The sequence below is a fragment of the Condylura cristata genome, unplaced genomic scaffold, assembly GCF_000260355.1.
Source record: "Condylura cristata isolate star-nosed mole 26May11 unplaced genomic scaffold, ConCri1.0 scaffold00031, whole genome shotgun sequence".
NCBI classification, from domain to species: Eukaryota; Metazoa; Chordata; class Mammalia; order Eulipotyphla; family Talpidae; genus Condylura; species Condylura cristata.
This window is the reverse complement of record NW_004567132.1, coordinates 17,627,092-17,644,387: the sequence shown is the minus strand read 5'-3', so window position 1 is coordinate 17,644,387 and position 17,296 is coordinate 17,627,092. Positions and strand designations below refer to the sequence as shown.

Below are 17,296 nucleotides of genomic sequence, written 5' to 3'. Positions count from 1 at the left end.
CAGTAGTACCTGGCTCAGGCTATCAGCTGGGATTACTAATGGAGGATAAATACTTATTTTATCTTTAGTTTGTATTATAGGCTTAGGTTTACTAGTTTTCTTCACTCCAAGCATCCTATAAAGTTCCTGTTGGAAAACATGAGCCAGCCTCCCACTGCACAGAGTGAAGGAAAAGAAATTAAAGGGAGTCGCATGCACGCCACGCACGTACACGCACACCCTTCTTCAGCTCTGGGAGATGGTGGAAGCAGCAATTAGAGAAGGCTCTCCTTTGCTGCTCCACTAACTGAAGGGGTAATTTTCTCCTCAAGACATAGCTGGAGGTTCCCCTTTAGGTTTGAAGGGGTTTTTGGAGGGCAGTGTAAGGAAGGTGCGGTTTATATAAACACTGAAATCTAGGCTTCAACAAAACCAGGATGGATTAGCAGGTTCAGCGTCATCGCGAAATGATCCAATTTTAGCCTGGTATAAACCTATTTGGTAAATTTCTAAGCCTTCAAGTGCTTTCCGCGAAAGGTTTACGTACGCACTTGCCGCAGAGGTGCGCAGCCAGCCAGGGCTACTGCGTAAACACCGCTCCTGTTATGGAGTAGCGTGCGCCAACTCAAACCTCGGCGCCCTGCGGGCTACCCATCCGCATCCACGTCCCGCAGCTCCCATCCCCGCAGTGAAGGAGGCGGAGCAGGCAACAGGGTAGCTGGGCGGCAGAAACACTCCAAAGGTTGGGTTCCCCAGCGGAGCCGTGTCTCCTGGGTAGTCTGGCTGGAAGGAACTCTGAATTTCTGCCCATCTCGGTTCCTCCAGAACGCTTCGCGCCACTGGCGGGCAATACCCACCCCCTCCCAGTACCAGGTCCCAGCTCAGCCGATTGAAATTGTCTTCAAATGGGAGTTGAGGCCTAGATTCCCGACAGGGGTGGAGACAGAAGGCTAAAAGATCTGCCCTCCCGGTCCTATAAAAACCTAGGAAGGGAGGGAAAAGCCTGGGCACCACCCGAGGCCCCGCGCTTACCCGAAGCATGCAGAGGGACTGAGGCAAATCTCTCGGGTCCGCGGGAGGTGAACGCGAGCCCACAGCGGGTGCTGGAAGAAATCCCAGAGTCGCACATCTTACGGGTGACTCCTGCGCTCACCAAGCTTCGCAGGGAGAGCAGCCCAGTTCCCACTGCCTGTGCTACGGGCTCTTCCAGGTGATTCAGCTGGGACTTCTCAAAAACTGAGTGGTCAAACCTTCGGGGGCTTGGGAAAGGTGTTCTCAAAGCTTAGAGTCTATCAACGCTTCCCAGGAAATTTGGCGTGTGAGGGAAAGAAAGTAAGTGTTTGGGGAGTGTTTCTTAAACACGACCTCAGGAAAGTTGTTTTCCGGACACTTGGAACCCGGCGCCTCTGGCTTATGGGTAGCAGCTAGAGCGAACCCCCGATGCAGTGCGACTGGAGCGCGGCCTGGAGCGCGGCACTGGCACGTCGCCCCCACGCTTGCCTGACTCCCACCACCAAAAGCAAACGCCTCCGCAGAGCTGTCGCAGGGCTCCAATTTGCTGTTTCTGGAACTTGAGTCCATCATCACAGGGCTCACACAATCTTCCTTTCCCTTTGGTGCAGCTGTGCTTCCAGCTGCAGACCCCATCTGGCGCAATTACTCCAAAGCCACCTAGCGCCCCCTCGCGGAGTGCGTGGGGGCGCCCAGCTTGCAGACTCCCTCAGCAGGTAAGCAGCAAAAGGCGTGGTGGCTGCGACGGTGGAGTGTGACAGTTGCCAACAGCTGGTGCAGCTGCCGCTCTTTGCGCGGGGACTGGAAGTACTCAGCCCAGGTACTGCCCCTTCCCGGTGACGTCTCTGCAGCGGGCTATAAAAGCCTCGCGCACAGCCTGCTGAGGTTCTGCTAACTCCCCAGCAGAGCAGGACAGAGATTAGAGGCTCTGCGAAACTGTAAACTGTGGCGGCGGCGGCGGCGGCGGCGGCGGTGCGGCAGCGAAAGCAAAGGAAAAATCTCCAGCTGGACACCAACCTCCAGAATCCCGGCCACAGACTCAGAACTTTTACAGGTCGCGCTGTGATGAGCATCCCGGTTCGCCTCCGAGACCTCACGCTTTGCCTTTCCTCCTATAGGCAGGAGAAATAGGAATTGTAATCCCCAGCAGGTGCAGAAAGACAGCGTGGTCTCTGCTTCCTGGAACAGTGACCCTTGGAATTTCTTGCCTTTTCCAGCCCAACGCAGAAGAGAAGCTGTCTTGAAATTTCTGAACTCAAATGCTCCCCAAAGCTTGAAAGTGGAGGAATTCAGAGCCACGAGGAGCAGACAGTGCATCCAGAAGCCTTTATCTTCTGAGTGGCAAGTCTCCAGCTTACAAAGAGAGAGTTCTGCCCAGGGCGAGCCTGGGCTCTTCTGTCTTGGCTGAGCAGGACTGAAGCCAGGAGCTGATCTCAGGATCCTGCTGCAAAGGGGGTGTGTGAGCAAAGAGAAGAGTTTAGCCTCTCATCAGAGGAATGGATAACGTGCTCCCAGTGGACTCAGACCTGTTCCCAAACATTTCCACCAACACCTCGGAGCCCAACCAGTTCGTGCAGCCAGCCTGGCAAATTGTCCTCTGGGCAGCGGCCTACACAGTCATTGTGGTGACCTCGGTGGTGGGCAATGTGGTGGTGATGTGGATCATCTTGGCTCATAAGAGAATGAGGACAGTGACCAACTATTTTCTGGTCAACCTGGCCTTCGCGGAGGCCTCCATGGCTGCCTTCAATACAGTGGTGAACTTTACGTATGCTGTCCACAACGAGTGGTACTATGGCCTGTTCTACTGCAAATTCCACAACTTCTTCCCCATCGCTGCTGTCTTTGCTAGCATCTACTCCATGACCGCCGTGGCCTTTGATCGGTGAGTCTGTCCTTGTGGAAAAGGGAGAAATTGGGCCAGAGTTCACGATGGAGTCTGGGGTTGGATTATGTGCATGTTTCAAGGTAGACGGCGGCCACCTTGCCCTGCGTATTACTGGCAGCCTGATAAATCATGGGAGGACTCTATCTCCTCTCTCTATTTTCTGTTCCATTTCCTCTTTCTTCTCCTTTTCTCTCAGCATCAGTCTCCCTTTCTTTACATGTCCCCTTTTTTCTTCATGCAACATTCTTTTCTCATCCCTTCTCTCATCTCCCTGACACTTTCCATTCAATTCCTCTTGCTTTTTCCTATACATTCCTTCCTCTTTTGCCCTTAAAGTGTGAAGGGGATACTCAAGATCTGGCCTTGTCAGTCCCCACAGGTCTGCTATTTGGGGCAGGGGAGTCTTGATTTGATGCAGATTTTCTCATTTTTCATTCTTTCCTGAAGATTTGGGGACTTTCTTCTTCCCCCTCAATGCTTTAGTAGTATCTGGATGCACAGAGCATTTCATTAGACTCATAAAATCCTTGGGATTCTAATTCAACTCCCTGTATGCAGCTAAGAGTTCTCATTCAGAAATGAGAAGCAACTATATTTACCCAAGAAACTGTAGCTAGGAATTTAAGAAGCTTGCCCAGGAGTTTTTCTAAATTTTTTTTTTGCATTATCAGATCAATGTTTTTAGCCGGTCTGTATTCACAGAGAAGCATGTGTAGTTAAAACATTTGAGAGCTCTCCTCTTCTGCAACCAACAGGTTAGGGTTTTGGAAGCTTATTGAAAGTGAAGGTTGGCATTTTCAACACTGAAGAAAGCGTTCGGAAGGCAGGGGACTCCTCGGGTGACATAATGGAAAGCAGATCTAAGAGTACAATTGGATTTGTATTTATTTTTTGTGAGTTTCTTAGGTCCGTAACATACATCTCTGTGCACAAGCATTAAATATTAACTTGTATGTGGAATTATGTATAAAACACATGCCACTCTGATTTTAAGATGGTTTTTTTTGATGGCCTTTCTGACATAAATCCACTATAAGAAACCCAAAGAAGGAGCCAGGAAAACACTTCCAAAAATATCCAAAATTACTAATCCCTTTCCCTGAAGACTGTAGATAATTTGCAATTGATTTTAAGTCTTTTTCTTCTTCCATGGTCAATGAACACTTCTATGTCAGATAAAGCTGTTTCCATCCTTTGCAGTGGTGTCTGAATGCTGGATTCTAAGTTCCATGTATATCTACCTTTATACAGCTATCATATGCATGCCATACAGTGTGGAAAACAAGTTGTGGTGAATAGATTATATTTTAAATGCAGAAGGAAACCCAATTACTCAAAGTATTAGTGAACTGAATTCTTCTATAAATTGATCTCTTCAATGACTCTGGTTTTCAGGTATTCAGTTTGCTGAAAGTGAGATCTGTATGGAAGTCTTCTGCACTGATATGCTGCTTTAACCTCACAACACCTCCCTTCAACTTAGAAATGCATAGTGTGATCTACAACTGAACATAGGTGCAGTGAAACTTGGTACCATCAGCCTTACACCCACTCTCTTATGACCCCTAAACAGAGGGGAGGTTAGTGTTATTCCTGCATTTGGGACCTGTGTGAGCACAAGGGAGATGTATCAGTCAGCATAAGCACCAGCAGACAGCTCTCTGGCTTTGACTAAAACAATCAACGTGTTCCACAGCCCAGTTCTTTCCTTTCCCTTGGAACTTAGAAGACAATAGTAAGGCTCAAAATCTTCACAGTAGATTGGACAGGGAGCCAAGTATAGCCTTTCTGCCTTGACACTGGTGCTTGGGCTCCACTGTTTTTTCTCTCTAGGCAAACCACAGACAGGACCCTGACCTTGAGTGACAACTGCTCAGGGAAGTCAGCGGGTATCTGGTGCCAGGTGGCAAGCCATGTCAGCAGCAAGACTAGCAGGATGTGTAGACTGAAGTCCAAGATAGAGTTAGGGGTGAGGCTTCCGGACCTATGCCCAACTCCTCCAAGTGCTCCTTCTATTTTTCCTTGCTCAGCCTCAAAAGCACACAGTAAATTAATTCCCTCAGACCTTCTGATATAATGTAGTCCCAGTTTGCAGGGTCATTCATTCTCTTGCAAGGATGCTTTAGAAATAGAGGGAGCAGAAGCTTCTCCATGTGAATTATCTCCCTTCCTCTCCAGCATGCCAATGCAAACTTCCAGGAAATACTAAATTATCTCTTTGATTGTTCCTTGACTTTTCAACAGGAAAATTCATTAGAATCATAAAACACTTGGGATTCTAATTCAACTCCCTCTATGCAGCTAAGACATCTAATTCAGGAATAAGAGGCAACTATGTTGTTCCTAAGAAACTACGGCTAGGAATTTAAGAAGCTTGCCCAGGAGTTTTCTAAATTTCTCTTGCAATGTAAGATTGATGTTTTTGATATAATCAAAATTTTGATTGTATTAACTGAATCAAAGTTTTTAAATATCAGAGTAACACTGTTTTCCTGACTATAAAATTAAACCTTACTCATTGTAGAAAACCTGGGAAATACGAAGAGCACAGATATAAAGCCAAACATTACTGTGCAGGCAAAAATAACACCTGTTAACATTTGAATTTCTCTTTTATGACTATTACACTACACAGTTTAGATCAGATTCTATATAATTTTCTACCTTTTTTTCTATTGGTGTTTAGTGGAAAACAATATAACCTTCTCATGTTACTAAAAATCTTCAGTAACATAATCTTAATGGCTTTCTATAGTTTGTTTTATGGATGTGCTGTTATTACTTTAACTATTATTTGACTGAGGTGATTTTTAAGAATTTTTTTGCTATTATGCTAAAAAACATTTCTATATGATAATTTTGGTTTTGGTTTCTTGATTATTTCTCAGGAAAGATTACTAGAAGCAGAATTATTGAGTTAAGCAAACTAAATTTTTCAAAATGCTTCTTCCTAATTTTAAAGTATTCTGATATTTGTGCAGGACCAAGAACATACCTGTTTATCTCTTCAACACAAAGCATAGTGATTGGCATTTAATAGTCACTACATGTTTATAGGAAAAGTGAATGAATGAATAAAACAATACACGTTCCCAGAAGAACACTTGGAAAATACAGAAAATTGTAAAAGAACAAAAAGTAAAAATCATCTGCGACCCTACTAATGGCAGTTAAATTCTGGAATGCCAGCATATATGAATATTTACTTTCTCTGTATTACTTATGCCACATATCATTACTCAATCTCTTTAGAAAAAAAATGGATCATAATAAAAAGATTCAATAGATGCTTTTTTTTCTAATTCTTTTTTTGTTCCATAGCATCATCATATCATGAGCATTTTCCATTTCATGAAATAGTTTTCAAAATAGGATTTTTACTGGATGCATTAAGTTATGTGACTATAATCATTTTGTTTCCATGTTCAATGGTTACAAGAAACTTTGAAATGAATGCCCTGGACATGTCTTTAAGAAGATTCCTTTTCTTTTCTTAGAATAAACTATTTGAAGTGAAATCGCTGGGACAAACTGTCTTAGTGAGTTTTGCCAAATTTCTTTCTAGAATCAAAACATACGCAGAAAAAAGCTTTAGCTGAAGATGTAGTGTCAATTTAAATTTTTCTTGTAATCTTTTCACAGAGTGAGAGAGAGAAGGGAAGGACTGAGAAAGGAAGGCAGAAAAAAGGAGGAAGGGAGGGAAGGAGAAGAGAGACATCAAGATCTCTTTCAGAGGAAATATTTTTGAAGGAAATGGTTACCTAACCCAGAATATCAAAAGTTGGATAGACAAATACACCCAGTTAAGATTGGTTCTACTTCTAATGAAACTCCAATAATCTCTTTAATTCCTCCTATTAAAAAAAAAAAAGTAGAGTGGTGACAACTCTATTTTGCAGAGGCCAGTGATAATAGCCGGTCTGGTATCATAGAAAAGCATGGAAGAAGAGAGCAGGGGGCAAGCCCCTAGGCACACAAGAGGCACAGAGCTATAGGAGGTTCAGAAAAGCCCTGTCATGCTCATACTGCTTCTCTGACTACTGGCATGAGACTACTTAGACTGGCTCTGGATATGCTATGTGAGTGAAAGAAAAGATCCAAATGAAGGTTATCAGAACCAAATATATAACTGCCCAGATAAGTATAAAGTTTGAAGACAAAAGAGGAACTATGTTTTCTGAGATAGTAGTAGAGGAACCAAGAACAAAGACATGCACAAATAACAAAGATTCTTCCTACTCTTTCTAGTCATACCCTCTACAACTGTAAATGGCCTGCTTCCCAGGTCTCTTCTAGATCTGTAATATGTCCTTGAACTTAATCATGTTGGCTAGAATGGACCTCATTGTATATCTCGTGATCCATCTCACCCTTGAGTTCAGATGCTGAACACTATTTAGATGGACCTCACATCCCTGACCAAGCACCTTTGAGATGTTGAGAATAGCTGTTTACTAGATAATTGTCCACCACAACTGGCCGTCTTTTCAAATCAGGAACCACGAATGTCTGGGTTGATTTACACCACATTTGAGTGGGTTGCAGCTTTGATGGGTCATTTAAGCCACAGAACCTTTCCTGGAGTTCAGCAGCAACCTATCCTCTGGGCCTGCCTCACAGCACTTTACATCCTCCCTTACTCACAGGAGACTGCTAATGTTCTGAGTCTAGCGTGTGGTTTTTTCAAACTGATGGCAACAGGTTCAGCTGGAGGAAATAAAGACTAATTCTCATTGTAAAAGCATACAGTATGAACGTAAGATTTAGTTACTATTATTGTTGTTGAATTAGCAAGTGGTGGAATGAGGATTCTAAGAATAAAGCACTCACCTATAAGTGTCAAAAAAGATCTTCAGCCTCTCAAGGGATGAATGTCTCCAGAAGTGGTGGTGGTTCCTAACTCAGGGCCTCATGCCTTCCCTCAAAGCCCTTAGGCTGCTATGGGGGCCAGGGGAGCTGGGGAATAGACTGAGAAATAACTACAATTTGAAGTGTCAAGGGGTAGGTTTCAGAGGGCTGTACAGTCAAATTCTGTAGGATAGAAGAGAAGAGAGGTGATGTCCAGCAGGAATGATCAAGGAAAACCAGAGAAAGTGGAAACTGAGCGGGAACTTGAATATTAGATAAGATTTTTGGAGAGATTGATTAAGAAAGGTGACATGCCAACTAGAAGAAATAATGTTGAGGTATAAAGTGCAGTGTTTGGAGAGATGACAAGTTGGCTCAATATTGAAGTAAATTCACAAGTGATTCAGAGAATGAACAGAGGAATTGGTGGGAAGAAAAAGAGTACAAGTTTGTTGGGTTTGATATGAAAATATGATGGTTAGTTGGAAATATTCCACTAGTAAGTTGAGAAGTAGCTACAGAATAAGCCAGGAATCAAAATGAAGATTTGGAAATTTTTCAAACAGAAGTTTGGAAAGTAGAGAATATCCCTTTACATGTATATATTTCCAGAGAAAAGTCCAAGATTCACAGGAATTCCTCCCAAGAAAAACAGAAGAAATAAGAGAGGTGGTAGAGAAACCAGGATATGAGAGTAACAAAGGGTAAGAGAAGTGACTTATGCTTGTTATGTTCATCAGTATCTTTAAAATCTAAGGAGGGTGAAGACATCAGTTTTGGCAATTTGAGAGTACCAGTGACCTGTGAGAGAACAGTGTCAGCAGAGTGTGGCAAAGGAGGATAAAATTAGACAGCAATGAGGGCAACACCCTCTTTCTCATCACTTATCCATCTATTGAGCCATTAGTAAGCACCAACATTGTACCAGATGAAACACTACTGCTGCACTTGTGCCCTCAGTCCTTGGGGACTGACATCAGTATGAATACCATTATAGCCCTGTACAATTAATGCCACTCTGACGTAGCTTGGAGACAGGGCAAAGAACTCCCCTTGGGAATATAGGAAGGTCTAACTGGTAAAATAAAGTAGAGGAAGAAGAGGACAAGAATGAGAAAAGAAGGAGAATGAGAAAAGAAAGCAAATTACAGAGAAAGTAATGTGCAGGGTTTTTTGTTTTTTTTTTAATTAACTTTAAGAAAACCAAATTGGAAATTCTCATAATGATTTATTAATGTTTGTCACTTGGGAACTAGAAAGGAGATTTCATGTCAATAAAACTTATGATACTTTATATTTATTTGCTCTTCAGTTCATTGTCTCATTTAATATTTCATACCAATGGGGGTTCTGTTTCTACCTTGAAAATACTATTAGAAAAAAAATTATTTTAGCATCATCTTCCCATTTTCCATTCCCTCACAGCATGAAGACTCATGCAATTTGCTTTTGTGTGTCTCAGGCCTCGTCCTACACATTCCTTCCCAAGGTGGCTTTTGGATGCTATATCCTCTCAGAAAAGCTGCCATCCAAGGTAGCAGAGTGATGGAAGGATCCTACTGTGCCAGAAAGGACATCAGAGACTCTTTTGACAATTTTTTACTCAAATAAAGATTCAACCCCACAACTTTCTAGACAGGGCCATTGTAAGAGTAGCAAATTCTGCTTATATTTTACTTAATTTCTTCCTCCACTAAGTTCATTCCTTTCTGAATCATTAAAGATTATTCCTTGTGTTGATTATTCCTTTTGTCTCTGATTGTGGTTTACACGTAGTAGCACAATACCTCTTCCATGTAACAGTCTCACATGCTTCCCTCCGTCCCTGGTAAATTGTCCCTGATTCCTTCATCTTACTATCCTTGGTGGTCTATACTAGCTATTTCCATTTGTTAAGATCCTCTTAACCGAGAGGCAATCTAATGCTCAGAATTGAGCATTCCCCCATTACTATTAAAACAGGTCCTCAAACCACATCATTTTACTCAATGTTGTTTCATTACAATGATGAGAAAAAAAAAATACTGGCCATGTCTGTATACGTTTTATCCAGGTATTCTGATTTCCTCCCACATCTCAAAAGTGATGTATTTGTTAGGTTCATTGGCATGTCTACACTGTCCCCAGTCCCCATCTGAGTGAATGTGGAGGTGTGGGTGAGTGCATCCTGAAGTGGAGCAGCTATCTGTCCAAATTTGGCCCCCACCTTTCACACTGAACCACAAGGATAGACTCCAGCAACCTGAAAGCCTGAAGTAGCATTAGAGGGTTGGAAAACAAGTGAATGAATGAATATAAATTGCTGTTTCATATTAGAAGTGTTTGGTGTCCTTATTTGACGTTTGGAGTTTTTGTGACCAGAAATATGCATTGGAGCATAACTCTAGTTTATAACAACAGTCTATGGTAACACTGACTTCCTTATAAATTATTTCACTTAAAGCCACTATTTCCAATAATCCATCAATGATATTAAGTGAGGACTGACTATACCTAGTCCACTCTATCACCTGCTATAGGGCTAGCACCCTACCTGATGACTTTGCTGTCCCCTTAGGATTTAGCTCATGTGTCATTGCCACTAAGAAGTTGACCTGAACCTCTGAGTCTTGATAAAATGTCCTTCTAACCTATTTCCCTGTCATTTATCCAATGAGGTTGTATTGTATCTGCCTGTAACTTTTTGTTTGAATAGTATCTTATTAATATTATATAAATACAGAGAAATGCACTGACCCTAAGTAGGTTTACAATTAACCCACCTATGTAACTGTGGTCCAGGTCAAAAAATAGAACAGTATCAGAACACCTCCCTTCCCCACAGCCCTTCAGTCACCAAAGGTAACCAGTAGCTGATAACTATCTATAATCTATCAGTCTGTCCCACACCTCTCTGTCCATTAGACTGAACATATTGTAAGAAGAGAATAAAGGGGAAAGTTTTGAAAAGTTCCTGATTCGTTGTCTAACACTAAGTAAACAGCACTTTGTATAATATTATGCTTTCTTAAACCCTGGCACACCATTATATCCCTTCCTGGTTCAACCTCTTCTTGAATTCTTTATACATCAATTACAATAGTAAGAGGGTGATACACAGATATATTCTGTCCTTCTAAAGTTATAGTTTAGAACCCTAATCGGCTTAGCTGACCTTTGCTGAATGCTTTCAAGCACCTTCCCATGTGTGGAGAGGACACACACTCCACTAGATGTCCACCATTTGGATATTGAATATCACAGTCTAGAAAAACCAACTTTCTGCTTTTATACCATTTCCAAAATCACAGTCTAGAAAAACCAACTTTCTGCTTTTATATCATTTCCAAAACCGCACACACACTTCCCCTTCCCTGTACATCCTATACCTCCTCACGTTGGGGAGGTGACCTTGATGGAGGATCACTTGCCTGTTTGATGTCTGAGGGAGAATTTGGTCATTACAAAAAACTTACAGCTGCACATTTAATTTATATTCAACTTGTTAAGTTGTGTTTCTTTTGCCTTGGAACACATCTTACAAACTTTGGGACTTTTATAAATCTAGTTTTTTTGTGTGTTAAGGCGTTAATCATTTGCTTTGCTTAGTAATCAATTAGCTCTCAAATAGAAAGTGAAATCCTTCCCCCTAAATATGTTAACATCATTTTCAAACTTGGTGAATCAAAAAAGCTTACAGATTTCAATTAGTCACAAATTTTCATAAACTTGGCAAATCAAGTAACCTTAAAAATGTAAACAGCTTATAAACCTGATTAATAAAATTCTGTAAACACTTCAAGATATAATCACAAATTTAATACATCTGCTTTTTTTTTTATAAAAAACTTCACATCTCTAACAGGATGACTTATAAATAGGAGAAATAAACTCTTCTACAAGACACATACTTCTTACAAAGCTAATAAATCAAAACCTTTAAATTTAGCTATCAAATTCTCTTAAAGGATTTCCATCTGCTAAGAATTAAACTTACAAGTTCAGTAAGTGAGATTCTTGTTAGCATGTAAACACAAAATTAATTAGTGAAGCCCTAAGTATTTCAATTAAAATTATAAATCTTGTAAATTGAATTGTATGAAAGATCAAATTCTCATTTCTAATTTCTTAAAAACAAAATCGCACACAAAGTAGCATTTCTCAATTATGAAACACTAGAACACAAATTCACTTCTCACAGACAGGTACCATTTCATCACTGGCTATATTCACTTAAAAAATGTCTTCCGTGTGTTACAAAGTCATACAGCAAAGGTGGCTGAATCACCTATATCTGGGGTTCTGGAATCAAGTTGAGTGGAAGACCCAAACTGGCTGTGCCTTTCAAGGACCTGGGCGGAGCTGCTGCCCAATGCCCTAAGCCCTTCTCAGGGCAGAGCTCTGCCAGCTCAGGGACCACAGGACCCACACATTTTTCCAGTGGAACTGTGTTTTGTAGTCTCTAAGCACCTTCCATCTCCTTGACTTGCTTGAAGTTGGACCCCTTTCCAACTCCATCTTAATACTTTATCGTCTGATTTACGTAGAAGGAACATAACAGCGCCTCTTCCCTAGTTTTCATCTGACTGCTTTACTACCTAGAGTTGAATTTCAATACATTCTGCACCTTCTCATTTTTACCTTTTTGTATACCTCTATTTTAGACTGCTCATGGACATGGAAACGTGACCCCAAAAATCTCTACCTGTCTTGGGTCTGTCAGTTTCTTTGCTGAGACTTTGAAGTCATGGAAAAATGTGTGCTTAAATTTTTGTGGGTATATTCCATTTCTTCACGTGAGTGAAGAATTTTTCCATCAAAAATGGAGGGGTAATGCCTATTGGTTTTGACAAATGCAGGCCCTCAGCATGTTTCAAATCTCTGCCCAGACACTACCCACCTCCTGTGTAGAAAGTCTACATAGTGACTCCCACTCCTCCTGGCACGAATCTCGGGAGCATGATCCTCCTCCCTGAGCATGGGGAGCCAACAGGCACCACTCAGCCTTCCAACTGGATCATGAGGTGCTCTTTCTTCATATTAACTGGGCTCCCCCCTCGAGGACAGGTAGTCATGGCTTTTTAATGGTTCAAGGAGTGCTGAGTTCCTTTCCTTTCCATCCTCCTCAATGCCATAGATAATAAAAATAAAGTGATATTCTGCTCAGACCAGGGCTTTACGCTGTTTAAGGACCGATGAGCAGCTACCTCAAAATCACACGGCGGCCCGTGGTCGTTCAGGAAGGTGCTCAGTAGTCAGGCATGCTACTCCTTTGCCCTCTTTTCCATGGAATATAACTGAGACACACTGTGAAAAGTCCCATGTGCACATTTAGTGGCTCAAAAACTCACCCCTGTTCCACTTATTATTTTATCATGGAGAAATGTCCTCTTGAATAATTAATATGTTTTCATAAGAGGATTTGTCTGACTCTGGAAATGTTTAAACAATCACGCACACACAGAGACACAAAACCGCGAAGAGCTGAAATAGACTCCTAAATAGTCCCAGGGGGCTTTAAAATGCCCTGGGATTCATGATGGGAACTAGATGGATATATCCCTGATGATGAACTATAATTATCTAGCTGGTCTCTTCAAGGAACTCGAAGATAACCTAGAAAACCTTGAGACTGAATCTTTGCTGGGTCTCATTTAGATATATTTCCCAAGACAAGTCAGTTTTTTTTTTCTTCCCAGCTGGAAGGATGAGGGGTTTAAAAGTTAATGTGTGAAAGGCTCAGCTGTAATATCAACCATCCCACAGCCATCACAAATTTCAATGGCCAAATTAAGGAAATGCAAGCCCAAAATTTAAGCAGAATGTAAAGAAGGCAGTGAGATAACACCTACTCTTTTTGGCAATTTCTCATCGATGTGCTCTAACCCGCTCAAGTCTAAATTGAGGGGGGGCTCCCCAATCTGCCTCACAAACACATGACCCCAAATTTCGGCTCCATTTTCTTCACAGTCCAATCCAATTTAGTAAACCAACTTGAAACAAATCAAAAAAAAAAAAAAAAGAGTAACAGATAAATATCATACAAAGGTAGGAATGATATGGCATTTTATCTCCCAAGCCCCATTTAGATTTTAAAATTGGAGTGTTTTCATTCTGGGTACCTAGTCCTTGAGAAGGAAAGAATATAATAATTGAGATAACCTGTGTTCTTGGTATCTGAGCCATTATGAGCTGCAAGGAATGTTACAATTTAGCTGCTATTGAAGTCTCCAGAGTTTGGCTTTCAGGATAGCACTCCTAATATCTACCAAGAAGACTGCTGAGGTGCGCAGGGGGCTGTTGGTATGAGTTCAGATTTCTTTGAAGAACTTCTCCTGCCACAATAAGAATGGTCCTTGTCCTGAGGTGCCCACCAACTCTGCATTTGTGTTCAGAGTTTGTGAAACAAGGTTGAATTTACTTCTGTTCTGCATACCTCTTTGCAAGTCATCAATTCTCTTCCATAACCACCTATTTTTGTTGTTATCCGAAGGGACTTGGGGTCTCAGTCCCAGCTGGCTCTGAGAGTCTGATATTGTGATAAGGGGAGCAGTGCAGTGCTATCCCCTTTGGATGGCCAAGGCTGATTCTTCACATCTCCAGAATCTTTATCAATGGGTTAGCACTGTTTACAAGTCCTGGGGTGAGGGCCAGGTTTCTAAGAGCTGGGCTGTCTGCCAGGATCTGTCTGGACCCATAATTCATCTAGAAGTGTTCATTCCTTTATTTTTGTCTTTTCCCTTTCCCTTACTATGTTTTCTCAATAGTCATATAGTCTATAAATCCTTATCTTTTTTACTTTCTAACCAGTATCCTTTACTAGATCTTTCAGAACAATATTGATTGACATGTGCTAGAATATTACCACTTTTCTTACCCTTGACTTTAAAGAAATTTCTATTAATGTCAATATTAACTGTGTTGACTGTTAGTTTAAGACGGACATTTTATAAATTACATCATTCAATTCCTAATTTACTAAGAGAGTTGATCAAATCCAGATCTTTAATTCCTTAGTTATCCTGTTGCTATCCATCAGTGCATTTTATTCTATTGTGTAATTTATATTGTGCAGTATTTTCTATTGTATAGTTTTCAATTGTCCTAGGACTCCTAGAACGAGCATCACATCAGTGTGATGCTTTAGTTCTTTAAGCACACTGCTAGATTTGCTTGCTAACATTTTACTCATAATTCTGCATTGTTGCTGTGATATACAGCTGTCATAAGCTTTCCTTTATTTTTTGCTACTGTCTTTTTGAGTTTTTATTTCAAGGCTATAAATGAAATAAATATTTTCTTTTTGTGTGTGCCTGGTTAAAATATCAGTTTTATTTTACTGTAGTTTGTTTACACCATTGTTTATGTTTTATAAATGTATGAGCTGCCTCTTCAGCTGTGTCACCCTCTACACCACGACCCACATCCCCACCACCCACCACCACTGCCATTGTGCTCCCTCCACACTTTATTCTCCTTCCTCTCTGGTAACCTCAGTTCTACGATCAGCTTTCTAGGGTTACTTACATGTAGTGACACAATCTGGTATTTGTCTTTTTCCTCACTGAAATAAGTATTTTCTAAAATTTATTCCGTGGATTTAAATAAATGATCTCTGATGAAATCTTTTATTCCGATCAATTTCTTGAAAGATGCTGCTTCCCTTTTTTCTCTTTTTAGCCTTCACACGGGAGTACAGGGCATTTTCCAGGCCATTTAGGTGAAGCCAAGGGAAAAAGGGAAGAACAAAACAGGCTACTAATTCAAAAAATCAGTGGGAGTGTGGTCTGACAGTGGGTTGCAGATTTTACCTTCTCAGCCTAGGAACCTGGTTACCCAGGGACACAGAAGGAGAGAAAGAATCCTAACCCCTTATGAGGTCTGTCAGTCAGAAAGCCAGTCTCAGGGGCAGTGGGAGAAACCCCGCAGTGGCTCTCAGTGGCACAGGGAGAGGCCAGGCCTCCAGGCTGTCTTTATTTCTGTCACAATACAGTGTCCCAGGAGAGACACATCCACATGGGCAGACAAGATTCTGACAAAATTCAGGGGAAAATGTAGCAGACAAAATATATCAGTACAGTTTTTCAGCTTGGGTGTGCATTTTGGAAGACTTTTAACAAATCTGTGATTAATTAGACTACTTATTTAATGACCCCAATGACTGACATGTAGAGGGGGAAATATGCATTACAAATTTTTTTGAATTCATTTTACTTTTAAAACACTGAATTTTCTTTTCTTTTTTTTTTTTTTTGTCTTTCCCATTTCATAAACAATAGGAATAAAGCAAACAAGTAGGTACTACTGAAGAAGAAATATAAATAAACCTTACTTGACAGCTTAAAATAATTATTATACATGCAGAATATTAGCTTCTAACATATTATTAATACAACTTGAATTTAGTATATTTTGTTTTCAACATCACTTTGCTCTTAAGTGATAATTATTATGTTCCACTAATGCAGAACTCTCCTCTGCTGTTTAAATAGGGATCTAAATGTTTAAAGAGAGCAAAGACCTGAATACCTTGATTCTGGGGATAAAATAGCAAGAATCAAGTCTAAATTCTGCCTTTAAACAGATATTAACAAGATATTAATCCAATGCCTATTCAATCACTGTAGAATTACTAATTTGAGGTATTAAGCATATTAATGTCATGAAAGTATACAAAAATTCACCATGTCAGAACGGTTTGGGGATAAGACCGGAAGACGGAGTAGGAGCAAGAATAAGCAGTGTGGCGGACACCATGGATCGATGGCACCAAAGCTAATGATGACACAAGTCCTCTCTTCAGCCTCTACTGGAGACGCGACCAGAGCCTCATCCTTCTTACAAGCAGCACTGCCCATAGGCCAAAACTTTGGAGTAATATTCTGTTAATATCTGTTTGAAGGCAGAATTCAGGTTTGATTCTTGCTGACTATTTTATCCCCGGAGTCAAGGTATGCATGGTCTTTCTCTCTATAAACATTTAGATCCCGACTTAAACAGCAGAAGAGGCATCCTACTATTTGCCTTTCCCCCTTTTTCTCTAAAACAAGAGTGAGAGAGCTAGAAGGTAGCAGCACACTCCTTCCCACCCTGGACTGTGGGTTAGAAAGAACCTGGAATCATGATTATATCATTAGCCCACATACAAACCCAAAAGGACTTAACTGTAGGCTTCTTCATAAGAAAAGTAATGAAACTTCTAGTTCTTTAAGCCTTCAATAATCATATTTTCCCATTTATTTGCAAACAAAGGAAATTCTAACTAATTTAATACTGAAGTTGAGAGGGAATATAAGATGCTAGACAAGTGAACTGCATTAATGAGTTAAAAAAACAAAAAATCTGGGTAGAAGAAAGTATAATGTAGAGGAGGAATCAATGCTTTTCATTTATACTTGCCATCTTTCACATTAAAAACTTAGTCATGGGCCCTCCCTGGTGGCAGAACAGGTTAAAGCACAGTACTATGAAACTCTCCACAGCCACTGCAGCACCAGTTCAATCTCTAGCCAGGGAGCTGACCCACATGGCGTGGCAGACCTCTCCTGACCCACCTGCTGCTCCCCTCAGCAGTGTACTTCATCAATCTGC

At 41.1% G+C, this 17,296-nt stretch overlaps 1 protein-coding gene across 1 annotated transcript in view; it reads left to right on the top strand.

The window, feature by feature from the left end:
- The first annotated feature begins 2,171 nt into the window (after window positions 1-2,171).
- TACR1 (tachykinin receptor 1) overlaps window positions 2,172-17,296 on the top strand; it is a 131,644-nt gene continuing 116,519 nt past the window's right edge. The window contains exon 1 of the mRNA XM_004691576.2: window positions 2,172-2,875. Coding sequence (XP_004691633.1) covers window positions 2,487-2,875 — 389 coding nt within the window. The 5' untranslated portion in view covers window positions 2,172-2,486. The remainder of the gene's footprint in view (window positions 2,876-17,296) is intronic.